Here is a 27891-nt window from a genome sequence, read left to right as displayed (position 1 = left end):
CGTCCGACTTCAGCCAGGTCACGATCTCGCGGTCCGTGAGTTCGAGCCCCGCGTCGGGCTCTGGGCTGATGGCTCAGAGCCTGGAGCCTGTTTCCGATTCTGTGTCTCCCTCTCTCTCTGCCCCTCCCCCGTTCATGCTCTGTCTCTCTCTGTCCCCAAAAAAATTAATAAACGTTGAAAAAAAAATTTAAAAAAAAAAAAAAAAAAAAAAAAAAAAAGCACAACTCTCGAGGCGCCTGGGTGGCTCAGTTGGTTAAGTGTCCGACTTCAGCTCATGATCTCATAGTCCCTGAGTTCGAGCCCTGCATCAGGCTCTATACCGACAGGCTCTGAGCCTGGAGCCTGCTTCAGATTCTGTGTCTCCCTCTCTCTCTATCCCTCCCCTACTCACACTCTATCTCTGTCTCTCAAAAAAATGAATAAATGTTTAAAAAATTTTTTAAAAAAACATAACTATCAAGATGGTAGCTTTAAATGCAACCAATACCAATAATTACATTAACTCTAAATGGTCTAAACACCCAATGTCAGAGATTGTCAATTTGGATAAAAAAGCAAAATCTAGCTCTATGCTGTCTACAAAAGCCTCATTTGAATTATAATATTAAAAATAAAAAGATAAAAACATACCAAAGGAAAGTCAGAGTCAGGGCACCTAGCTGGCTCAGTCAGTTAAGCCTCCGACTTCAGCTCAGGTCCTGATCTTGCAGTTTGTGAGTTCGAGCCCCATGTCAGACAGCTCAGAGCCTGAAGCTTGCTTCAGATTCTCTGTCTCCCTCACTCTCTGCCCCTCCCCCACTTGCCCACACACTTTTTCTCTCTCTCTCAAAAATAAACATTAAAAAAAATTTTTTTAAAGAAAAAGCTGGAATCACTATATTCATATCAGACAAATAAACCTCAGTCGCTTAAGCATCTGACTTCGGCTCAGGTCATAATCTCACGGTTCATGAGTTCGAGCTCCGCATCAGGCTCTCTTCTGTCAGTGCAGAGCCTATTTGGGATCCTCTGTCCCTCTCTCTCTCTGCCCCTCCCCTGCTTGCTCTCTCTCAAAAATAAACATTTTTTTAAAAAAGAATACACTTATTTAAAAAAAAGAAAGAAAGAAAATCTGTGGGTTCAGTTATTCAAAATCCCCTTGGACATAATTTTCCCATTCCAGATGACACCTAAGTAGCCCTGTTAGTTTCTTCAGGAGGCTCCAAAGGTTAGCCTTATTGCTTCCTTTTACACAAGCACCACTGATCGTCCATGATCAGGGTTTCACTCCTTCCCTGCCCATTGAGAACAGAGGACAGCTGGGGGGCACCTAGGTGGCTTAGTCGGTTAAGCATCTGACTTCGGCTCAGGTCATGATCTTGCAGTTCATGGGATCGAACCCCACATTGGGCTCTGTGCTGACAGCTCAGAGCCTGGAGCCTGCTTTGGATTCTGTGTCTCCCTCTCTCTCTGCCCCTCCCCTGTTCATGGTCTCTCTCTCTCTCTCTCAAAAATAAACGTTAAAAAATTTTTTTAAGAACAGTGGACAGCCTCTACCTTATTCTCCTGTCCCTAAAACAATGAAGGTCCTTTAAATTTTTGTTTTGTTTTGTTTGGTGGTGGTGGCAGCGGTTGGTTGGTTGGTGGGTTTTTAGCCTCTAATGAAGAAAAATAGAAGAAATGTTTCCTTTACTCACCCCCGTTTTTTGCCAGACCCATTAAAGAAATATAAATTCCCTCTTGGATTCTAATGGAAAGTCATTCGATAGAGAAAAGCTTGAAACATTCACATTTTAAAGAAAAGTTAAAGAACCTAGAATGCATGCTGTCAGAAGATGGGCCCAGAAAGAGCCTCGGTATAACAGAGGAAATGGATAATATGGCCAAAGATGGCATTTTCTATGGCCAGAAATGCAGTCTGAATGGTAGGTTAACCACTGGAAATAAATTGTTAGACTCACACTTCACATGTAAGCCAATTTTTCTTTGATCTCTTCTTCAAGGGTGTGGGGGCAGGGGAGATCATGCATCTTTCACTCAGGAAATACCTGTTTGTTGAGTGACTACTATGTGTCAGGCACCATATTAGCTGACATCTCAGGCTCAGAGCTGGACTGGAGCCTTTCCTCAGCCAGTCCCATCATTGACCACTGCTTCCCCAACCCGGCTTACCCACAGGCAGATTTCTCTGTCACCTCTGGCTTTGCTAGATTTTCAAGCACAAAAAAAACAAAAAACAAAAAACACGAAGAAGCTACCACTTTCCAAGGAACTACTAAGCACTAGGCTCAACCAACTGTCACATCCCCCCTGATGCAGCAAGTACCATTATTATGTCCATTTTAGAAACGAAAAGCTAGCCTGGGGCATTTTCATTATTTGCCCAAGTCACAGAGCTAGTAAGCAGCAAGCCCTTGGTTAGCAGGCTGCCTCCAAAACAAAGTGACCTCTTATTAACAGCACCTGTTCCATCCTTCCCCCTTTGTGTTCACGCTGCCCCTGCTGCCTGTCCAGCAGTGCTGACACACATGGTATATATATTTCACCAACTCCATGCTTCCATCTTGTCCTGCAACTCGAAGCCAGCTATGATTCAAAGGCAGGACTACCGTAAAGCCAGCAATTTGTATAGCTAGTTTTCATCATCTACCACAGGCCTTAACCAACTCTCCATCGAGGGACCTAAACTCTTCTATTGACCTAAAAGCTGATGCAATCAATTCCTCACTAAAAGAAGGGGCTCAGGCACCTCCCCAGCCCCAGCCCCAAGATCTCCCCACATATTAAGGTCTAGCAGTGCCCAAATTTCTTTTTTTTTTTTTAATTTTTTTTTTCAACGTTTATTTTTGGGACAGAGAGAGACAGAGCATGAACGGGGGAGGGGCAGAGAGAGAGGGAGACACAGAATCGGAAACAGGCTCCAGGCTCTGAGCCATCAGCCCAGAGCCTGACGCGGGGCTCGAACTCATGGACCGCGAGATCGTGACCTGGCCGAAGTCGGACGCTTAACCGACTGCGCCATCCAGGCGCCCCATAGCAGTGCCCAAATTTCTATGGGATAAGCTGTGATACATGAGTTTGCCTATGAAGACCTGAGAGCATCATAATTCAAGAAAGGCAGAGGGCAAGCTGTTCGAGATGCCTGAGATAACTGAAATTGACCCATAACTCACCAGCGCCATGGGAAATTCTATCACTTTGCACACTTTGCTTCCATAGCTAAAAATCAAATCAGGGGACATGATCAGACTTCTAATTTGAAACCTCAGACATGCAATGTCATCTTTAATGACTCCCGGCAAAAGATGCTCATTACAGATCTCAGCCTATCTAAATTAAAACATGAAACCTAAAAACTGAGCAGAAAATTCTCAATTTCTCAGGTCTAGACGGCCACAGAGAAGTCACAAGTGAGAATACACATACTCCTTAGGGTTTTGTTACGTCTGCAAATATCCGAGCAGGAATTATATGAAAGAAGGGAACTAGAAGGAAAAACAAAAACACGGAGTCCTAACTCTCAGGTGTGGGCCATCTAAGTGAATAGCAATTTTTCATGACCAATTTAAACTAACTAGGATGTCAAGGAATGTTATCTCTCTGTTGATGGCCAATTTCATCTGTTCTATGACATAGTGCTCAGATTCCTCTGATACAGTAGACTGCTGGATTCAAGTCTTCTTTCACTGCTAAGTGAACTGAAATATGGTGCAATCAGTCAGCACGATTTTCAGGTGTGTAAGCTGCCTTTAAAATGGGAGGCTAAAAATTCATCTCTCATCATCAGCTCTAAACTTCACATTCAGTGTGGATTTTCTAGAAGGTCAGGTAACCACTGGACATTCTGCACAGCCTGTTTTTAAACCTCTTCCCTCCACTTCCTATCCACTCCGCCCCGTGTGTCACCATATGAGTGGCTGCCACTGCCCAGAATAACCTGCATCACCAGCTTTCACATCTGTTCATAACTCAATTCTTCTCAGACCTATATCCAGGAAGGGGAAGAAATTCCCTGTCTGCAGCAAGGCTTCAATAGATGGCCCAGAAATATTAATGTAAAATTCGATGTAAACAGAAACTACAAATTCACAACTTTATTTTCCCTCAACGTGCATTTTACAGAGAAAGGTTAGAGAGTAGGGACCAGGCCCACTGTAGGGTTAGGCTACGAGAGCCTGAACACGAACATGACAAACTTCCTTTGAAGGGCAGAGGCACATCTGCAAAAAGGGAAGCTCTTTCATTCTTTTTTCAATTTGAAACTACTTTTTCTGAGCCTTAAACTGTGAGTTATAGGGGCGCCTGGGTGGCTCAGTCGGTTGGGCGTCCGACTTCAGCTCAGGTCATGATCTCGCGGACCATGAGTTCGAGCCCCGCATCAGGCTCTGTGCTGACAGCTCAGAGCCTGGAGCCTGTTTCAGATTCTGTGTCTCCCTCTCTCTCTGACCCTCCCCCATTCATGCTGTCTCTCCCTGTCTCAAAAGTAAATAAACGTTAAAAAAAAAATTTTTTTTTTTTAAAAAAAACTGTGAGTTATAGTACAGAGTTGACCTCCCTTCCTTTCTTAATGTGGAACAGTTATTGTACGGAAAGAATGAAGGCCGAGGTGTTTCTAAGTATAACTGGCAAACTGGAAAACCCTTCAGCAAACTAAAAATTGTGAAAGGGAAAATCTACACACCTATGTATGCCTAGAAAAAAGCCAGGATAAAAGTCTAGGTCACTCCCAGGAAAGACCATGTTTGTTATTTCATCACATGCTCTTGTAAACACTTCCTCCTAGGACCACATCACTCCGGGGGCTCACCCAGAGCCTCCACTCACAGTAACTTGTATTACTCTCTCACCCGTTTGTCTTAAAACTGGAACTGGGAGGGAGGAGAGAGTGTTTCAACAACATGGAGTCTACATGATTTAAGTTTAGTTCTAATCAAACATGACAAAGGTCTTGGCAGATAAGCTCTCTCTGCCTTTGTTGTGTATTTACAACAGAGGGTTTGGGACTGAAAAATAATTAACTGAAATAATAAAGGACAAGAAGACGCCTACTCTGAATGTGAAATAGAGTCAACAGTCTAAACTGCTTCTTGTGACAATCAATGGGGCAGAGATTTATGGACAAGGAGCCTAGAGCCAGCATGCCCAGGAGTCAGAGTTTTGTTTTTAATTTTTTTTTTAATGTTTATTTATTTTTGAGAGAGAGACAGAGTGTGAGTGGGGTAGGAGCAGAGAGAGAGAAGGAGACACAGAATTCGCAGCAGGCTCCAGGCTCTGAGCTGTCAGCACAGAGCCTGATGCGGGACTTGAACTCACAAACCGTGAGATCATGACCTGAGCTGAAGTTGGACGCTCAACCGACAGCCACCCAGGCGCCCCATTCAGAGTTTTTTAATATGCCAATCAAGATTGGAGAAGCTCTTTAGAAGAATATGCTTCCTAAGAAATGCATTAGGGCAGCATTCACAAAGACGGAGAGCAATCATGCTAGGTGCACACTAGTCACTGATGATGTGACCCCAAATCATGCTGGGTCCCAACCCACTTATTCAGTACATTACTTTCACATAGGTCAAAAGTTAACAGAGCCTCCCAACCAGGCTCACCTTTTAACCAAGAACTACTCCATGGCCCCCTGGCTAGAGAGAACCCCTTTTCTACCATTTTCCAACCCTGTCATTAAAACTGGGCAACCTATGATATTTGATGAACTAATTAAGAGCAAATCAAAGCAATTACTTAACATTACTTGCAATAACCACATGAAATTTCTAATCCCAATAAGCAAACTGAACCAATAACAACATGCATTTACAGAGGCTTAAAAAAAACTCAGCATCTATAATCAGTTATAATGGAAAACCAGGATGTTGCAGGCTATCTACCCCATTTTTAAAAGCAACATCAGATATGGTAATATTCACTGAGCTCTTCCTCTACCCGGGCCCTGGCTCTTCTGCCTACAGAGATGAAAGACTGAAGGCGCTCTGTGAATGAGCCAGAATGGCAACTGTGAGCAGGGCCAAGCCTAGGGTGAGGGAAATGGAGGTGCCTAAAAAGTGCTGATTCCCATGATTGCCCAAGTCCCCAGTCTGAGCTTCGTACCTTAGGTTTGCAATTGCAAAACCAAGCCCTGTCACATGTTACATACTAGAAGTGCTAAGAAACACACAGCAGCAAGCAAGCCCATCTGGAGAACAACAATAATAAACAGCAGGGGGGCTGAAGGATCTTTTGGAACAAAAGCTCTGGTCAACCATAAGTTCATGGGGCAAAATCAAGAAAAGAAAACTCGCAAAACACATCTGTCTATCCATGGGCACCAAGTACAGGAATAATAAAAGGGTAAAAGCTAACATTTGTAAACATCTACTGTGTGCCAAATGCCTTAATTGCATTAGCTTATTTAATATTCAAAACAACTCTTGAATGTGGGCATTATTACCCTCACTATTATTACTACCATTTAAGAGCGAACTAAAACTTAGAGAAATTTAGTAAATTGTCCCAGATCTGAGAGCTAGTAAATGCCAACAGGGGCCTATGCTATTTTCCTAAGTCTGTTTTTTTTTTAATTGACACTCCCACATATACAGAGGTCATTTTCAAGGAAAACAGAGAGCAATAAAATGGTCAGTATCTTGTAGCATATCCCAAGCTATTAAGAAACCACTGAAACATAACCCTTTGTGCATCTGTACATAAACTTGGAGAGAAATTTTATTATTTCACCTATCTTCATAGCTTGACAGTATTTTTGAGTGGTTCAGAAAGCACGGATTGCCATCCTATTAGACAGATGAAGAAACCCAAGTGCCAACTGTGGTCTGAGTTGAGGGACAGAGAATGGACAGTGGCCCAAACCCTTTGAAGCTTGCCAAGCCATGGCTCCTACCACTGGACATCCCCAAAGGGCTTTGGCTTTAATAAACCAAACTACTGACCTCCACATCCCCGTGAAACTGAACATGGTGCTCACACAGCGAGGGAGGGGTGGTGGTGTGAGTCCATCCAGGCGCATGAGCAGAGCTGGGACACCAAAGAGAACCAAGTACTTCAGATAGAAGAAGATCACTTGAGCCAATGCCAGTCCTCCTGAAAGACAGAGGGACCCATCAGACACAGAGGTAAGCAGTAGAGCAATCTCCTGGGAAAGATGGACCATTCCTGAAAACACACCGTCTGTTCCCACTTCTCCACCCCTCCCTTCTCTTCTCCTTACCTCACACGTTGGTTTTGAGCAATGAGAATTTTGGATTAACAAATATTGAAAACTCCTTTATTGTTGTAATGGGCAACAGGACCTCTTAGCATTGATACTTTAACAGACACTACACTTAAAAGCATTTTACATATATACTTATGCATTTAAATTATATATGTATATATATGTGTATACATACATACATACACACACACACACACATTATGGTTTTTTAAAAAAACTATTTGTAAGGGAAAATCCTCCCCAAATCTTTTCAAAATGTCATGAGTTCACATCCACTAGGATGACTAAAATCAAAAAGATCAACAAGGGTTGGTGAAGATGTGGAGAAATTGCAACTGTGACATACTGCTGGCAAGAACACAAAATGGTGCAGCCACTTTGGAAAACAGCTTGGCATTTCCTGAAATTATTAAACTTAAAGTTATCATATGACCCAGCAATTCCACTCTTTGGTACATACCCTAGAGAAATAAGAAGAGATGCCCACACAGAAACCTATACCCAAATGTTTGTAGTGGCATTATTCACAAAAGCCAAAAGATAAAAACAACCCAAATATGCATCAACAGAATAAACAAAATGTGGTAAATCCACACAATGGAACATTATGTTGCCTTACAAAGGAATGAAATACTGATATATACTACAACATGGATGAATCCTGAAACACCATGCTTAGTGAAATAAGCCAGTCATGAAAGGCCACATATTATATTCCATTCATAAGAAAGTTCAGAATAAGGTAACAAAAATAGAAAGTTGATTACTGGCCCCAGCACTGGAGAGGTAGGGGATGGGATTATGGGGGAGGCGGTGGCTAAAGGGTAGGGTTTCTTTTTTTTTTTTTTTTTTAATGTATATTATTTTTGAGAGAGACAGAGAGCAAGCAGGGAGGGACAGAGAGAGAGACAGACAGACAGAATTGGAAGCAGACTCCAGGCTCTTAACTGTCAGCACAGAGCCTGACACGGGCCTTGAACTCACAGACTGCATGCGAGATCATGACCTGAGCTGAAGTCAGATGCTTAACCGACTGAGCCACCCAGGCGCCCAGGGTAGGGTTTCTTTCTGAGGTGATGAAAATATTATAAAATTGGCAGTTATGATAGTTACACATATCTGTGCATATACTAAAAGCCACTGAATTGTATACTTTAAGTGGGTGAAATGTATGGTATGTGAACTAGATCACAACAAGGCTATTAACAAAAAAGCAAAACAAAACAAAATAATCCCCAGGAGAGCCCTAGGCTACAATGGTCTCTTGGCCTAAATTGCACCTTTCCAGAATGAGAAGAACACAGGATGTGGGCACTGGGCAAGATGTGAGGTCTGAGACACATGCTATGGCCCATACAGGCCTCTGCCTGTCCCCAGTGGGAATGACCTGCTTCTGCAGCTGGGGCTCGGGGTGCTCTACCAACCACCACCTCTCCTCTGGCTCCCTGTCTGGCCGCTTTGACCTCTGTGCCCTATGCCCAATGGGGTACCATGGATCTGGGCCAGATACTGGCCACCATTCACACTGGCCTCAGCACATAGGTGAGGAGATGCGGCGGGTTTGTCAGAGCGGTGCTCACAAGGAGAAGGTTGAGGGCAAAGTGTATGTGGAAGCCCTTGAGAAGATAACCAGCAGCCACGTGCTGTCCAACCTCAAGAGCACCTTCTCCAGTGTGTGGGAAATACTGCAGGGCAGGTTGGTGCAACTGAGCAGGATTATCTGTGGGATATTCAGAAGGAAATAGCTAAGCTTTAAAGAAGCACTAGCAGAAAATATTATTGTTTGGATCTTTCCATCTTATACAAAGATCTTGGAAAGAATGTCACTACAATGGAGAGTGTGGCTGTAAATGGCAATTCTGTGCCAGAAGAAACACCTAAGTCTGAATATATAGTTTGGGCAAAGGCAAATGGTGTTTTAAATCTGAAAGCCACATGTCCTACAAGGAAAGAACCAAATAATCACTCTGTCTCCTTCCCAATCAGGAGTGGTCAAACAGTTCTCAGACTTTGGAAACCAGACTACAAACATATGTGTTGAAAGAGCTGGGTATAAAATAGTAGCATTCTTGGATGTGTCTGATAGCAGTCAAGAAAGAAAAGCTGATGTGTGTGTGTATAATTATATGTCTTAAGTGTGTATATATACACAGTCATCAAGAAGCGGGACATATGGGGCGCCTGGGTGGCGCAGTCGGTTAAGCGTCCGACTTCAGCCAGGTCACGATCTCGCGGTCCGTGAGTTCGAGCCCTGCGTCGGGCTCTGGGCTGATGGCTCAGAGCCTGGAGCCTGTTTCCGATTCTGTGTCTCCCTCTCTCTCTGCCCCTCCCCTGTTCATGCTCTGTCTCTCTCTGTCCCAAAAATAAATAAACGTTGAAAAAGAAGCGGGACATATGTGTTAGGAATACCATCTAAAAAGTGGGAGCAGAAAACCACACTAAATGGGGAAGAAATCTATTCCACTGGCCAAGATGGCAATGAAGGGGACTCTAAAATACTCTAAAATGAACCACCAGACTCTAGTCAGAAAATTCCCAGAGCTAAAAGAGGCAGGGCACAAATTAAAGGGCACAAATTAAAGGGCACAAAGCCTCCAAAACTGAAAATGATCAGCCTGAAGAAGTGAAGGCATTTGAAGACCCAGGGAAGACTGTGCAAGGTTACAGCCACTGGGAGCTCTTTTACATATGAAACATCAGAAACTTCTTTTCCCCATTAACAGGCTGCAAGACCAGGGAGAACAAGCTACTTCCTTCCCAAATACTGCCTTCAATGTGATGCGGGTTTTGTACACTTATCACGTATGAGGCACAGGAATTAAAATCTGTCAGATTCTCGGGGCACCTGGGTGGCTTAGCCGGTTAAGTGTCCAACTCTGGCTCAGGTCATGATCTCATGGTTCGTGGGTTCAAGCCCTGTGTCAGGCTCTGCGCGGACAGCTTAGAGGCTGGAGCCTTTTATGGATTCTGTGTCTCCCTCTTTCTGCCCCTCCCCTGCTCATGCTCTGTCTCTGTCTCTCTCTTTCTCTCTCTCAAAAATAAACAAATTTTTAAAAAAAGCCCTTAGGATTTTTTAAATGGTCTATTCCATTTAAATACTCTATAATTTCAATTCTAGCATCCTTTCATCTATATCATGCATGAGGAAGTAGCATTAACACTGCTATTACACATTACCTTACAGGTGTTTTTGTACTTACCTGTATTTTCTACCACACTGCAGATTGCTCAAAGCCCATGACCACATGATTGAACATCAGGAGTTTTAATAGCACATGCCCAATAAAGAAGAGCTTGTCCAGTGAGAAGTTCTTCCCATGGATAAAGGTAAGGGTCCAAACTGTACTGGATCCTCTTAAACTGTTAGATTCCCCTATAGACTCAAACAACTTAGCATCTGCCTAATGAAAAGTCTTCATGAACCCAGAATGGGTCAAGCTGTGTCTTATGCCAGAGTCTGCCAAGGATTGGGGAGAATTTGCCACAGACTGGAAAAAAGGCCCCTGGACTCTGTTGACTGGCCAGCTGCATAGCTACCGTCTTTGTACAGTCAAGCCCTGCCCTCAAGACTCTCATAGTCAGTTTAAGACACTGATTCTAGATTAAGACACTGATTCTAGATTCACTCTGTTTCAAGAAGCATGCTGTCTCTGCATTGTTTTCTGTGCCCACCAGCTTATGTGCCCTGACTCACCGCTGCACTCCAACCTCCAGCCTATGCTGGGCTCTCACCTCCATCCATGGCCTGACTTTATCCCTGAACCTTTTCTGCTCCAAGGAAAATAACTCCAGCCACTTTTAACTTGTCTATATCTAATCTACTCTAGATTTTGCTTAAATGCTCCATGACTAAGTCAGTGCAGATTCAGGCAAACTAGACATTTTGTAAAAGTTTCTTCTTATATTAAGTTCTTTATAACAATGTCTCATGCCTACAGTTAACAATACTGTATTCTACATTTTTTAAACAGATCTCAGAGTAAGTGTTCTAGCACAGTTTTTTAAGAACCTTTTATTATATAAGACCTAGGATACGAATCAGATGTATAAAGATTAATCAAGAAGATCTGAACAAACCAATTACCAGCAAAGACATTAAATCAATAATTTAAAAACTCCCAACAAACAAAAGTCCAGGACCAGATAGCTTCAGAGGCAAATTCTACCAAACGTTTAAAGAATTAATACCCATTCTTCTCAAATTATTCCAAAAAATAGAAAAGGAAGGAAAACTTCCAAATTTATTCACTAACCTGATACCAAAACCTCATAAAGACACCACAAAAAAAAAAAAAAAAAGAGAGAGAACTAAAGGCCAAAATCTCCAATGAACACAGATGCAAAAATCCTTCACAAAAATACTACCAACCAAATTCAACAATACTTTAAAAAAAAATCATTCACCATGATCGAGTGGGATTTATTCGTAGGTTGCAAGAGTGGTTCAATATTCACAAACCAATGTGATAAATCACATCAATATGAGAAAGGGTAAGAACCATATGATGATTTCAGTAGACAAAGAAAAAGCATTTGACAAAGAAAAAGCATTTGACAAAGTACAACATCCATTCATGATAAAAACCCTCAACAAAGTGGGTTTAGAAGGAACATACTTCAACATAATAAAGGCCAGTTATGAAAACCCCACAACATCATCCTTAATGGGAAACAACTGAGAGTTTTTCCCCTAAGGTCAAGAACAAGACAAGGATGTCTGCTGTTACTGCTTCTATTCAACATGGTACTGGAAGTCCTAGCTTCAGCAATCAGATAACAGAAAGAAAGAAAAGGCATCCAAATTGGCAAAGAAGAAACAAAACTTTCACCGTTTGCAGATGACATAATGCTCCACACAAAAACCCTGAAAGACTCCACCAAAAAATGGCTAGAACTGATAAACAAATTCAGTGAAGTCCCAGGATACAAAATCAATCAGACCCAAAACCAGCGAAGAAATTGAATTGGTTATCAAAAATCTCCCAACAAATAAGAGTCCAGGACCAGATGGCTTCCCAGGGGAGTTCTACCAGACGTTTAAAGCAGAGATAATACCTATCCTTCTCAAGCTATTCCAAGAAATAGAAAGGGAAGGAAAACTTCCAGACTCATTCTATGAAGCCAGTATTACTTTGATTCCTAAACCAGACAGAGACCCAGTAAAAAAAGAGAACTACCGGCCAATATCCCTGATGAATATGGATGCAAAAATTCTCAATAAGATACTAGCAAATCGAATTCAACGGCATATAAAAAGAATTATTCACCATGATCAAGTGGGATTCATTCCTGGGATGCAGGGCTGGTTCAACATTCGCAAATCAATCAACGTGATACATCACATTAACAAAAAAAAAGAGAAGAACCATATGATCCTGTCAATCGATGCAGAAAAGGCCTTTGACAAAATCCAGCACCCTTTCTTAATAAAAACCCTTGAGAAAGTCGGGATAGAAGGAACATACTTAAAGATCATAAAAGCCATTTATGAAAAGCCCACAGCTAACATCATCCTCAACGGGGAAAAACTGAGAGCTTTTTCCCTGAGATCAGGAACATGACAGGGATGCCCACTCTCACCGCTGTTGTTTAACATAGTGCTGGAAGTTCTAGCATCAGCAATCAGACACCAAAAGGAAATCAAAGGCATCAAAATTGGCAAAGATGAAATCAAGCTTTCGCTTTTTGCAGATGACATGGTATTATACATGGAAAATCCAATAGACTCCACCAAAAGTCTGCTAGAATTGATACACGAATTCAGCAAAGTTGCAGGATACAAAATCAATGTACAGAAATCAGTGGCATTCTTATACACTAACAATGAAGCAACAGAAAGACAAATAAAGAAACTGATCCCATTCACAATTGCACCAAGAAGCATAAAATACCTAGGAATAAATCTAACCAAAGATGTAAAGGATCTGTATGCTGAAAACTATAGAAAGCTTATGAAGGTAATTGAAGAAGATTTAAAGAAATGGAAAGACATTCCCTGCTCATGGATTGGAAAAATAAATATTGTCAAAATGTCAATACTACCCAAAGCTATCTACACATTCAATGCAATCCCAATCAAAATTGCACCAGCATTCTTCTCAAAACAAGAACAAGCAATCCTAAAATTCATATGGAACCACAAAAGGCCCCGAATAGCCAAAGGAATTTTGAAGAAGAAGACCAAAGCAGGAGGCATCACAATCCCAGACTTTAGCCTCTACTACAAAGCTGTCATCATCAAGACAGCATGGTATTGGCACAAAAACAGACACATAGACCAATGGAATAGAATAGAAACCCCAGAACTAGACCCACAAACGTATGGCCAACTCATCTTCGACAAAGCAGGAAAGAACATCCAATGGAAAAAAGACAGCCTCTTTAACAAATGGTGCTGGGAGAACTGGACAGCAACATGCAGAAGGTTGAAACTAGACCACTTTCTCACACCATTCACAAAAATAAACTCAAAATGGATAAAGGACCTGAATGTGAGACAGGAAACCATCAAAACCTTAGAGGAGAAAGCAGGAAAAGACCTCTCTGACCTCAGCCGTAGCAATCTCTTACTCGACACATCTCCAAAGGCAAGGGAATTAAAAGCAAAAGTGAATTACTGGGACCTTATGAAGATAAAAAGCTTCTGCACAGCAAAGGAAACAACCAACAAAACTAAAAGGCAACCAACGGAGTGGGAAAAGATATTTGCAAATGACATATCAGACAAAGGGCTAGTATCCAAAATCTATAAAGAGCTCACCAAACTCCACACCCGAAAAACAAATAACCCAGTGAAGAAATGGGCAGAAAACATGAATAGACACTTCTCTAAAGAAGACATCCGGATGGCCAACAGGCACATGAAAAGATGTTCAGCGTCGCTCCTTATCAGGGAAATACAAATCAAAACCACACTCAGGTATCACCTCACGCCAGGCAGAGTGGCCAAAATGAACAAATCAGGAGACTCTAGATGCTGGAGAGGATGTGGAGAAACGGGAACCCTCTTGCACTGTTGGTGGGAATGCAAATTGGTGCAGCCGCTCTGGAAAGCAGTGTGGAGGTTCCTCAGAAAATTAAAAATAGACCTACCCTATGACCCAGCAATAGCACTGCTGGGAATTTATCCAAGGGATACAGGAGTACTGATGCATAGGGGCACTTGTACCCCAATGTTCATAGCAGCACTCTCAACAATAGCCAAATTATGGAAAGAGCCTAAATGTCCATCAACTGATGAATGGATAAAGAAATTGTGGTTTATATACACAATGGAATACTACGTGGCAATGAGAAAAAATGAAATATGGCTTTTTGTAGCAACGTGGAACTGGAGAGTGTGATGCTAAGTGAAATAAGCCATACAGAGAAAGACAGATACCATATGGTTTCACTCTTATGTGGACCCTGAGAAACTTAACAGGAACCCATGGGGGAGGGGGAGGAAAAAAGAAAAAAAAAAAAAAAAGAGGTTAGAGTGGGAGAGAGCCAAAGCATAAGAACTCAGTTAAAAACTGAGAACAAACTGAGGGTTGATGGGGGGTGGGAGGGAGGAGAGGGTGGGTGATGGGTATTGAGGAGGGCACCTTTTGGGATGAGCACTGGGTGTTGTATGGAAACCAATTTGACAATAAATTTCATATAATAAAAAAAAAAAAAAATACACAAAGAGCTTATAAAACTCAACACCCAAAAAACGAATAATCCATTAAAACATAGGCAGAAAACATGAACAGACATTTCCCCAAAGAAGATATCCAGATGGCCAACAGACACATGAAAAGATGCTCATCATCACTCACCATCAGAGAAATGCAAATTACAACCAAAATGATCTATCACCTTAAACCTGTCAGAATGGCTAAAATCAACAACATAAGAAACAGCAGGTATTGGAGAAGATGTGGAAAGAGGGGAATCCTCTTACACAGTTGGTAGAATGCTAACTGGTGCAGTCACTCTGGAAAATAGTATGAAGTTTCCTCAAAAAATTAAAAATAGAACTACCCTACGATCCATCAACTGCACTACTGGGTATTTACCTAGAAAATACAAAAATACTCATTCAAAGGGATACATGCACATTTTTTCTACAATATATTTAAGCAGTAATATTTACAATAGTCAAGATATGGAAGCAGCCCACGTGTCTGATTGATGAATGGATAAAGAAGATGTGGTATAAGATGTAAAAGATCTGTATGCTGAAAACCATAGAAAGCTTATGAAGGAAACTGAAGAAGATACAAAGAAATGGAAAAACATTCCAGGCCCATGGATTGGAAGAATAAATATTGTTAAAATGTCAATACTACCCAAAGCAATCTACACAGTCAATGCAATCCCAATCAAAATTGCACCACCATTCTTCTTGAAGCTAGAACTAGCAATCCTAAAATTTGTATGGAACCACAAAAGACCCCGAATAGCCAAAGTAATATTGAAGAAGACGACCCAAGTGGGAGGCATCACAATCCCAGACGTTAGCCTCTACTACAAAGCTGTAATCATCAAGACAGTATGGTACTGGAACAAAAACAGACACATAGACCAATGGAATAGAATAAAGACTCCAGAATTGGACCCACAAATGTATGGCCAACTAATCTTTGACAAAGCAGGAAAGAATATCCAATGGAAAAAAGACAGTCTCTTTAACAAATGGTGCTGGGAGAACTGGACCGCAACATGCAGAAGGATGAAACTACACCACTTTCTTACACCATTCACAAAAACAAACTCAAAATGGATGAAGGACCTGAATGTAAGACAGGAAACCATCAAAACCCAAGAGGAAAAAGCAAGAAAAAAACCTCTCTGACCTCAGCCGTAGCAATCTCTTACTCGACATATCTCCAAAGGCAAGGGAATTAAAAGCAAAAGTGAACTATTGGGACCTCATCAAGATAAAAAGCTTCTGCACTGCAAAGGAAACAATCAACAAAACTAAAAGGCAACCGACAGAATGGGAAAAGATATTTGCAAATGACATATAGGATAAGGGGCTAGTATCCAAAATCTAGAAAGAACTCACCAAACTCCACACCTGAAAAACAAATAATCCAGTGAAGAAATGGGCAGAAGACATGAATAGACGCTTCTCTAAAGAAGACATCCAGATCGACAGCAGGCACATGAAAAGATGCTCAACGTCACTCCTCATCAGGGAAATACAAATCAAAACCACACTGAGATACCACCTCACGCCAGTCAGAGTGGCTAAAATGAACAAATCGGGAGACTATAGATGCTGGCGAGGATGTGGAGAAACAGGAACCCTCTTGCACTGTTGGTGGGAATGCAAACTGGTGCAGCCGCTCTGGAAAACGGTGTGGAGGTTCCTCAAAAAATTAAAAATACATCTATCCTATGACACAGCAATAGCACTGCCAGGAATTTACCCAAGGGATACAGGAGTGCTGATGGATAGGGGCACTTGTACCCCAATGTTTATAGCAGCACTTTCAACAACAGCCAAATTATGGAAAGAGCCTAAATGTCCATCAACTGAGGAATGGATAAAGAAGATGTGGTTTATATATACAATGGAATACTACTTGGCAATGAGAAAGAATGAAATCTGGCCATTTGTAGCAACGTGAATGGAACTGGAGAGTGTTATGCTAAGTGAAATAAGTCAGGCAGAGAAAGACAGATACCATATGTTTTCACTCTTACGTCGATCCTGAGAAACTTAACAGAAAACCAGGGGGGAGGGGAAGGGGGAAAAAAAGTTACAGAGAGGGAAGGAGGCAAACCATAAGAGACTATTAAATACTGAAAACAAACTGAGTGTTGATGGAGGGTGGAGGAGAGGGGAAAGTGGGTGATGGGCATTGAGGAGGGCCCCTGTTGGGATGAGCACTGGGTGTTGTATGGAAACCAATTTGACAATAATTAAAAAAAAAAAAACTGCCAGAGAAAGTTCACCAACAAACTAGTTTCTGAGAGTGCACTATGGCATAATAATAACAGCTAGTGATGATTAAGCACTTACTATGTCTATATGCCAAGCAGTTTGCCATCATCAGATTTCATTTTCAGAACATACCTCTCTGTGGATATTATTACCACCCACATTTCACAGTCAGGGACTTGGACATAGAAAGTTTACAAAACTTGCGTAAGAGCACACACCACTAATAAGTAGTAGAGTCATGACTTGAATTTGGGTCTGCTGCCTCAGTGCACCATATTTACTAGACTCACATACAAATCTGAGAGCAGACTTGACAGAACAGAGTTCGTGAGAGGCAGACCAGATGGGCAGGATAATGACGAGGCTGTTACAGGCAGCCAAAGAAGATATTCCAAGCAGGAAAAAAAAAAATGCAGAGACAGAGCTCTATAGACCCTTAGGAAAGCCAGCTTCAAGGAGCACACTGTAAGCAAAGATGCCCAAGAAACAAACACACAAGGTAGTATGCTGTGGTAAGCAACTCCAGATTCATAGGTCTGAGAATTCTGATCCTCTTAGCATCAGAATGAGTGTGTTATTAATTCAGAGAGTTTACCTCCCAAAATGCTTAATCTTTGGACATATTGAAAAGTCTAATTTTGAAGGCTTTCTTCTTACTAGGTTTAAATCTAGGTTAAGTCTTAACCTGTTTCTGGGGAGGGGGGTAGAATATTAATTCCTATTTGCCCAATCTCTTTAGTCATAAACTGTTAACATCACAGGGGGGAAGGCTATAGTCACAATAAATCACACTTAAGGTCAAAATAATTGTTTAGCAAAAATATCGAATACTTCACAAAACATATCTTAAAGTAAAATCAAGGTGTTCCAGAAGCATTTTTATATGGCAAAATAAATTTTGAATCTTTTTTTCAAAACTGACTATAGTAGCATAACAGAACAGGTCCTTCCCTATCCCAAACTGTGCGGGGAAAAAAAAAACCCACGCAGAAGCAAAGCACGCGTGCCCACATGCACGCGCACACACACACACACACACACACTGCCACATAAGACTTAATGAAGTAAGGTAGGAACAGGAGGAGATTTATAAAGGGCCAAATGACCTGAAAATTCTAAAGAGCAAATTTTCAGGTGAAGACCAGGTATAGATTACAGTTTGAATTTTGATGCTTCCCTATGAAGCATCTACTGGGCAAAGTTGCACAGTAGAAGCACTCTGTAAAATCTATGTGCAAAAAGAACTAGAAATCAACTACTAATTATTCTCCTGCAAATCCTTCAAGGAACAAAGAATCCCTCTAGAAAGCAGATAACAGCCTCCTGAAAGTATTCAACAAATTCATATTTCCACACAAGAACTTTGTAGAAAGACCCACCTATTGTATGTTATCTGAGAAGGCACCTGTACACTAAATAACCTGGGCATAAAAACGGGTTAAGTAGGGTCAGCAGAGATTACAGCGTTCTCAGGGATGTTGGGTATGGGAGGAAAGGGAATAGTTGGGCGTTCCAATAATAACCATAGTGCCACTTGCTGCTTCTTATAAAGCTCCATCAAGCGGGCATCTCTTTCATTCTTCAAGCAGGCACCATGAAATTACCCTCACACCACATGGGGTATCTGTAATTGAACAGTCAAGTTCCACAGTAGTAAATCCCAGAGAAGTGCTGGGTTCATACTGCATTAAACTCCAATCACCTCGGGGTTCTAATCCAAGGAGAGAATTTATAAAAATTAATTTTTTCTACTGCATCTTAACAAACCTTAGAGTTTGTTAATGCCTCCAAAGGAAGAGAAGAGAATCTCATGCTATCTGACATGTGTCTGTGTCCCCACTTTTCAAAACAGACATCAGATGTCAAATGCCTTATCCCTCTCCCCTTGTTGTGATATTGCAGAAGGAGAAAAAGAAAATAAATGACTCAGTTAGCATTTCATTACCATTTAGATAGGTGCACAGACGTTATTTCAACAACAGCTGGCACTTAAACAATGAGCTAAAACCCTCTGACTGCATGCACTCAGGAGATGGGTCCCTAAACTCCCAACCACTGAGCAGTTCACATTTCAAACAGGACTCTAACGTATACTCCCCAGAGCTTCAACCATTTTCACTTTCTCACTTCTTCACTCACTCTCAAATCCCTTAGAAAGCTCTTTTTTATCCCCATCATCTCCTATACCTCAGTCTACCATGGTGAGACACCATTCTATAAAGAACTCAAAAAATGTGACCTTTTTGATCTCTTTTAAAGAAAAACCGTAAGTTACCACCATATAGTTACAGTCTATCATATTTTGTCTTCATAGAAGATTCTGATGTTCAAAAGAAAACAGCCCAATATTTGGCTAAACCATGGAATGCACAGCACCAAGAGAGAAGCTATTGTGAACTACAGACTTTGTGTGATAATGGGGTGTCAAAGTGGGCTCATCAGTTTTAATTAATGTACCCTCTCTGATGGCAGGTGTTGACAGTGAGGGAGGCTGTGCATGTGGGGGGTTGGTGGGGTATTAGGAAATCTCTGTACCTTCCATTTCACTGTATTTCCATTTCAATTACCTCAATTTCACTATAAACGTTAAACTGACACAAAAAAATAAAGTCTTTTTTAAAAAGAAAGAAAACAGTAGTTACTACCTTTTAGAGATACTACTGAAATATTTACGGATAACGATAAGATGTCTGGGATTTGCTTCACAATGATGTGGGAGAGCTTATAGATTAATGAAAATTGGCCGTGAGCTGATAATTGTTGAATGTGAGTGATGAATACATGGAGGGGTTAATTATGTTAAGGCCTTTAATCTTCTAAAATACAAAGTTTTAAAAGGGGTGGTATTAAGAGTCCACACCTGAACCCTGAATTTTAGCCATGAATATTCAACTTCCTCCTCACACACCAACCAAATGCATCTGCAAGGACAGTGAGCAAAATGGACTCATGTCAGCATAATCCCACCTCCTTGCTCACTCTATAAGCACAGAAAAAAAGGAAAGTGTAAAGGAGAGGCAAATTAGAGGAAAGAGAAGGGGGAGAATGCCATGAGGTAGAATAACGAACTTGCTTATTATCAGACCTTGTATCACTGGGAATTGGCGGCCTGTGAAGTGGGTCTCTGATAGCAAGATGCCCCGCCATGATCTTCATCAATTACAACAGTGTTTCCCAAGTTTATCTGCTCTTAAGAATCAACTGGGATAATTCATCACAGAAATTCCCAGGCTTCTCCTGGACAGATTCTGATTTAATAGGTTGGGTCAGAGTTCTGAAATCTGAATGCAAAACAAGTACAATGGGATTACATACTGATAAGCCCATCATAAATATCGTATGTCCAAAATGCATTTATTACACCTCATCTACCAAATACCATAGCTTAGCCTAGCCTGCCTTAAATGTGCTCAGAACACTTACACTAGCCTACAGTTGAATCAAATCATCTAGCACAAAGCTTATATAAAGTGTTGGCTATTTCACGCAATTGACTGCGTGCTCTACTCAAAGTAAAGAACAGCACGGCTCTAAGTGTGTCGGTTGTTTACCCTCGTAATCGCGTGACTGGCTCAGAACCGCGTCTCACTGCTGATGCCCAGCGTCACTAGAGCACACCACACGGGATACTGCCAGCTCGGGAAAAAGATCAAAATTCACAACTCAAAGCATGGTGTTTCTACTGAATGCTGTCCATTGCTTTTGCACCACCCTAAAGTCAGAAAGTGTTAAGCCAACCCGTTGTAACTCAGGAGCCATCTGTACTAGGAAGTTATGTTCAGTCAAGTCTGAGAAATTCCAAGTTCAAAGATCCACACGCTACTTCCCTTTCCCCCACTTGTGAAAATATACATCAAAGTATAGCGATTTGGGGTGGGGGGGAAGGGTAAGGTTACCTTTCTGTTGTGGTTCATTTATATTTTCTGACTTTCGTGTAGAGAAAGGAAAAGGATGTCTCTCCTGCCCAATCTGTTTGCTGAATGCCAGAACTTCAAAGGCAATGTTCCAAACTCACTCTGACATTCATCACTTAGTTATCGAAAAAGAGAACACGCAGAGAATTTTAAAGGAAAATCTTGTGCCATGGGATTGACCTTTAATTTTATTAGCTAAAGGCTGCTATAATTTTGACAACCACAACTTAACTGGGAAGAAACAACGTTCTGCTAGCCTGAGGGGAGATCAGCAGTCACTCAGGCATGATCTAATGCTCTCGTTAGAGGAACAAAGACTCAAGCCCCCCTGTAGAGTTTTTGCTAAAATAAATACCTCCAGGGGCGCCTGGGTGGCTCAGTCGGTTAAGCGGCCGACTTCGGCTCAGGTCACGATCTCACGGTCCATGAGTTCGAGCCCCGCGTCGGGCTCTGGGCTGATGGCTCAGAGCCTGGAGCCTGCTTCCGATTCTGTGTCTCCCTCTCTCTCTGCCCCTCCCCCGTTCATGCTCTGTCTCTGTCTCAAAAATAAATAAAACGTTGAAAAATAAAAATAAAAATAAATAAATAAAAAAAATAAATACCTCCACAAAAAGTTGTGCTACAGACAACTCTTCGCAAAGCTGAATTCCATAATGTAATGAGTAGCGTAAGAGGAAAAAACCAAAATCACCACCAGTTATCAAAGCTTCCTCAAAGGATAAATCCTCAGGTAATTCTCAAATCTGCTAGCACTTCAGGGGGAAAAAAACTGTCAAAAGTAACTAGGGTATGTTTATATATGTTATCTATATATTTATTTAATCAGTAGATTCAGGATAACATTTTCACTCTGTGACAGTTGAGCTGTGATAGTCCTTGAGGGATGTGAAAATGATTTAAAATGTACCAATTATAAAAGATGTTAAATGATTCTTTTTAACCCTTCAGAACAGGAAGGTTGCACTCCAAGCACCTTCCCTTTCACAGGAAAACAAATGTTTGAAAAGCAGGACATGTCCAAGTCACCAGCAGTCTGTGGATCTTCTACACATCATCTGCTCCAATAGCTTTAATAGCCACCCATTCGCTACCGAATCCCAAATACATATTGTTAACGCTGATTTGTCTCCTAAATTCCAAAACTGTAGGTGCGATCACCCCTGGACATCTCCACTTCCACACCTCTGGCCCCACATGGTATCTGACACCCAACATGTGCCTAGTGAAGGTTCGGAGAATGAATGAGAGGGTAATGATTCCTTCTGGAGGTTTCCTGAAACTTTGTTGAATTGATTTGCATTAAATGGCCATCGTTTTTTCAATGATCACAATTAGATTTGAGGAAGGCTCATACTTAAATAATACTTCACAATCATCAAGCCCATCTAAACTTCCTTAATATGCTTGGTGATACAAAATTAGTGACAGTTCAGGACAAGAACACTCAATTTCACTCTCCTAATCAAAAGTAACTCATTATACTAGTGGGGGATGGAGGAAGGCATCAAAATCTGAGGGAGTAGGGAAAGTAGCCCAGAAGTGAGCTGTTTTGGAGGAAGAGTCAGCTGGATGGAGGAAGCCTCAAGCAATGATGTGTGCCCAGCATGAAGATATGAAATGGCCCCGTATGCTGGGGAGGGGGCCCAGAGCATGTGCAGTAATGGTGACGTGGCTTCAGCAGTAAGAAAGGCATGGTCGGAAAGGGTCATGCTGGTCGGCTGAAAAGCACAACTTGATAGTAAAAGACCTGAGAAAGCAAGCAAGGATGTGAGATGGATGTGTTTTTGTGTTGGAGAAAGATTGATCTGTAAGAGAACAGGGGATGGTTTTTGTTTATGGCAGAAAAAGGACAGGGGAGCAGATGGAGCAGCATGGTGGGAGAACAGTCGGAGTTTCAGGCAGAGGAACCAGGGAGCTCCAGTCGTCAACTGTAAGTTGCCTGTGTGGCTTTCGTCCAAACATTTATTAAAGTGCTCTCATGTACACAAATGCTTTGTGTGAACAGACCTGTGTGTGTGCGCACGCATGCACAAATCAAGAAAAAGAACCAAGTACCACGCGACAGGGCAATGCACAGCAGGGACAGTCCTTAAACAGAACTGATTCCACAAGGGAGGAGAGGCAGAGGAGGCCATGGGCTGGCAGTCTCAGGAGAGCACTGGGCTCTGCTCAGTTCAGGGAACAAGGAGTCATGTCCACCTGATCTAGAAATTAAGGAGCTGGGAGACTCTCACTGCTGAAACCCAGTGACAATCTGATCTACGGCCTGTATATAAAAATGTGTTCTACATAAAATCTGGAAACTAGAATATATTAAAAATTTTTAATTTTGCAGAGGAGTTTCACAAGAACTTAAAAGCACGAAGACTCAGGGATGTCACGACAACTGGGATGACAATGGCTACTTGGGCAGACCTCCTCTTTCTGGGCCAGAAGCACCACTACCACGTCACATTATAAATTGCCCGGGAAGCTGAGTATTAGATGGACAAGATTTTGTCTAATTTGCACTGCTCAGACTACCTAGCTTTTACTGCCACCTCCTGGTCCTTTCCAGTACGACTACTCTGAACTAGTGACACCGATAGCCACACACACACACACACACACACACACACACACACACACACACACACACAATTGCTGCGTTCAAGAATCTCCAGACAGAGCATCAAATTAAACCATGACCACATTGCAAATGGAAAGCTGTGAAACCTGGTAGGAGCCCCTGGACAAGGCGTTGTACAATGATAAAGTCCCCCAGCCAGGCTGATCTCCCCCAGGGCCGTCAGCACCCTGAGAGCTGATCAGAGTCAGGAGGTATTTGCACAATAAACCAACCTCATGGAGACAAATCTGTAATACCAGGAAAATGCCAATCTGCCAATTAAGAGTGATAAATATCACCTCCAAGGTAACAGGAGCCTCACAGTTTTATCCTATGCCTCTTTTCTCTCTGGGCCAACCACACAGGAAATCAAATTATGCACTCAAGGAGTTGCCTGGTGAGGAAGAAATCAGGGCCAGGGCATTAGCCAGAGAAAATGAACACTTAAAGGCATGCGGCTCTGAGAGAGGAAGGCATCTGCCCCACCACAGGGATATTCTGTCAGCAGACATGACAAAGCAAACTGTCAGGACAGGGTATCCCTCCCAGTCAGTGCCTGAACGGGAATTGTCAGGACTTGCCTTTTGGATGCTTCCCTGTCTAGTTCTGCCCAAGCTGACAACATTTCTGATTGGCAGAATCCTTGCATGGATATGCTAAAGCTTCCAACGAGGCTGTCATCAGTGATGGGCTGCCCAAGACCCAGGATCTCTGATCCACTGTGCACTGATACAATAATCTGCTCTTTGTAATGGGCTGCACTTTCCCTATTCCTGAGCTTCTGGAGACACCCCACGGCAGTACCGTGTACTTGCAATAAACAGGTAATGACAATTTCCATTTGCTGAGTAATTACAAGTTTACAGGGATTTGTCCATCGATCACCACAGCTATTCCTCTCAAGCTCCCTTTAGGGTTCTTTGGGGAAGTGCTAAGATCCTTACTTTAAAGATGAAGACGGTGAGATTCAGAGATGGTAAGTGGTTTTTCCAAGGTCACAAAATTAGTGAATATAGAGTGGAAACGAAAAGATCTTCAAACCCCAAGTGAGTCTACGGAGGACACTGCTTTGAGCGGTCAAGGGTGCCTGACCCACAGCACCATATGGAATAAATAGTGTCAATTATGAGCTACCTACTATTCTAGGCACTGGGAACACCATGATGACCAATTTAAATAAGGCTCCTACCTTCATCTGTCGTACATGTATTCAGTGGTGAGGAGCCCAGTGCAGAGAATAGGGTGATACAAAATGCTGGCGGGCCATTTCTTTTTGGGAAATTGCTTCTCGTAGGAGGGGAAAGATTCTCTTATTTTTTAACGTTTTATTTATTTTTGAGACAGGGAGAGACAGAGCATGAACAGGGGAGGGTCAGAGAGAGGGCGACACAGAATCTGAAACAGGCTCCAGGCTCTGAGCTGTCAGCACAGAGCCCGACGCGGGGCTCGAACTCACAGACCGTGAGATCATGACCTGAGCCGAAGTCGGCCGCTCAACCGACTGAGCCACCCAGGCGCCCCCTTTTTTTTTTAATTTTTATTTTTTAACGTTTTATTTATTTTTGAGACAGGGAGAGACAGAGCATGAACAGGGGAGGGAAGATTCTCTTAGAAAATGACATTTCAGCTGAGACAAGAATGCTGAGAAGTCACGTGATGATCAAGGGGAAGAGCATTCCAACCTGAAAGGACAGTTAATAAAAATGCTCTGTGGTGAGACCGTGCTCATCTAGAGAGAAGCCTGTGTGGTGCAGTGCAAAAGGCAAACAGAAAGTGATAGGAGACCAATGAGAGATGTGGCTAGGAGCCAAACCACACAGCGTTTTGTTAAGAAGAACTAGTCTGGTTTTAGTCAATGCACAATGGGAAGCTGTCACACTATGACAGAAAGGTGTCGCTTTTCAATGGAGTCAACACCATTCTAGAACCGGTTTACACCCCAGAATCCCAGAGCTCATAACCTTGCTATTCCTGGTGCACAATGGATTCAGATCTTCTATTAATACAGAATGTTTTCCATAAACAGATAGGAGGTATTTGAAAGACTCCAAAAACAATTTATTTTGCAGGAAGGAAAAAGGGTTGTCCCATCGGAGGGCCCATATTTATAAGTGGTGGGTTCACAACCTCAACGTTCAGGCAAATCGAGCTCCGTGAAGCCCAGCAAGGCTCCCTTGGGGGCACTGGCTGTCTTTTAGCAGAGCTCAGTTCAGAAATGCTGGGAGACACAGCCAGGCCCCACGCCGCCCTCCTCCCCCCCACCCCCCACAGCGGCATCTCCCTCAGGCTCAAGCCCATCCTGCTCTCCTACAGTTCACTGCTCAGATGGCAGCCTGACAGCTGCTTTCTCTGGAACTCAAAGATAAAACCTGTAACTGTCCTATAGCAACGGGATACTCAAAACACCCCACAAGGGGGAGCAGGGAAAGAGAATCGGGAAGGGAGGGACTGGAGTGGGAGGAAGACCTATGCCTTCTGAATAGAAACTCACTGCATAAAAGAGCCACAGTCATCCATACTCGCAGTTAAAACACTGCTGAAACAGGGAGGGAAAAATAGCCCCATCTAAAGACCCATTTGGCAAGGAGTAGCCAAGTCTTTGACCTAGGAAATCACCCTCAGGAAATCATCAGGGATGACCAAAATGGCTTATGCAATTATGTTCACTGAAGGATTATTTATAACAGGGCAAAATTCAAACCAGTGATCAACAACAGAGAATTAGTTAGTGATATTACAGCCAAGCCCTGGAAAGGAATACCATAAAACTGGTAAAAATCATACTCTCAAAGAACAGAATCTGTAAGAGTATTTCATTACATAAGGACAAATTTCAGAATATATCAAGCTGAAAAAAATCAGTTGTAAGGGAAACAGGGCAATGAGCAAATCCTTGTAAATAATCTAGACAAGAAAAACAAGGTAAATGGGAAAAGTAGATGGCGTCTGGAAATCACTTTGATTTCCCACTCTGTGCACACAGCCTTATATGCACTGGTGAGCGAGCCACTTATTAAAAACTCATCTGGGTTACAGTCTGGCATCAGGGAGTGCTAAGAAAGATCCATTAGGAAAGTGAGCAGGTGCCTTTTGGCAAAGACACTGGACCTGCACCTCTGTAAAAATAATGACTTGTGCATTCTGTCTGCAGTAGGCCAAGCAGGTTGCAGATTTCCTATCCCCCATCCCTACCCACCCCCAGGAGGCCTCCTCTGCAGCTCTTAAATTTTCAGGCCACTCAACAACAAGGGGCTGTGGTCTAAAATCAACACTGCATTTGTAAGACTCACTACAGCCTTCCTCTTATTTCTCATTCCTTACCCTCCACCCCCCACTCCCAGCTCCCTACTGCAGTCGCTGTGACTGCCAAGCATTGGCTGACGCACCAGAGCCAAGTGAGAGTAGTGAAGGCAGCAAAAAGGACAAGGGCTTGATGGGCACTGAGGAGGGTGCTTGTTGGGATGAGCACTGGGTGTTGTATGTAAGTGATGGGAATCTATCCCCAAAACCAAGAGCACACTGTATACACTGTATGTTGGCCAACTTGACATTATATTAAAAAAAAAAAAAGAAGAAGAAGAAGAAAATCATAATGAACAGACAATAAAAAAATAAAGTTTACAAAATAAAAAAAATAGAAAAAAAAAGGACAAGGGCCTGAACAGCGACACACTCGGCTCCCACCTAGGCTTGGCCACCAACCAGCTGTGATGCTGGAAAAGCTACTGGGTCTCTATGAGCATCCATTTTCTAATCTGTAAAATGAGAGTGTTTTACATGTTTTCTCTGTGAGATCTAATTTGGCTCTAAGATTCCCAAGTTCAAAATCTCTCGAATGTCTCATCTCCAAAGAAATACCTGGACCATGGAGAGGAGATGACTGAATGTATCTGGAGCCCAGGGGTTCTTCCCAAACTATCTGCATGTTACAATGACTTTCATTGTACAAGTCCGGACCCTGAAGAAACAATTTAGGTTGCCTCTTCTATGGGCCTTTAGGGGAAGCCATTCCTTCTAACACCTCTCTTAGGTATTACTTGATCATGCAAAAGCACCATTTCCATTCACTCTACACTCAATTCTGAGTTCTCCTATAGGGGGACCAATCATCCCATCTTGTTGAGGACTGGGGGTTTCCCAGGATGAGACTTGCAATACCAAACCCAGACAGTCCCTGGCAAACCAGGATAGCTGGTCACTCTATCTCTCATTATACTCACTGTTTGGTTTGCTTCTCCCAAAACAC

General features: G+C 42.3%; 1 protein-coding gene across 10 annotated transcripts in view; it reads right to left on the bottom strand.

Moving 5' to 3' along the window:
- Positions 1 to 27891, bottom strand: part of HHAT (hedgehog acyltransferase) — a 321146-nt gene that overhangs the window by 176084 nt on the left and 117171 nt on the right. For all 10 annotated transcript variants that reach the window (XM_045452422.1, XM_045452427.1, XM_045452424.1 and 7 more), the window contains one exon: positions 6921 to 7071. In XM_045452422.1, the coding sequence (XP_045308378.1) occupies positions 6921 to 7071 (151 nt within the window). The remainder of the gene's footprint in view (positions 1 to 6920; positions 7072 to 27891) is intronic.

This window comes from Leopardus geoffroyi, chromosome C3, assembly GCF_018350155.1.
Source record: "Leopardus geoffroyi isolate Oge1 chromosome C3, O.geoffroyi_Oge1_pat1.0, whole genome shotgun sequence".
Classification (NCBI taxonomy): domain Eukaryota; kingdom Metazoa; phylum Chordata; class Mammalia; order Carnivora; family Felidae; genus Leopardus; species Leopardus geoffroyi.
The sequence above is the reverse complement of the archived record's forward strand: the minus strand, read 5'-3'. Positions and strand labels throughout refer to the sequence as shown.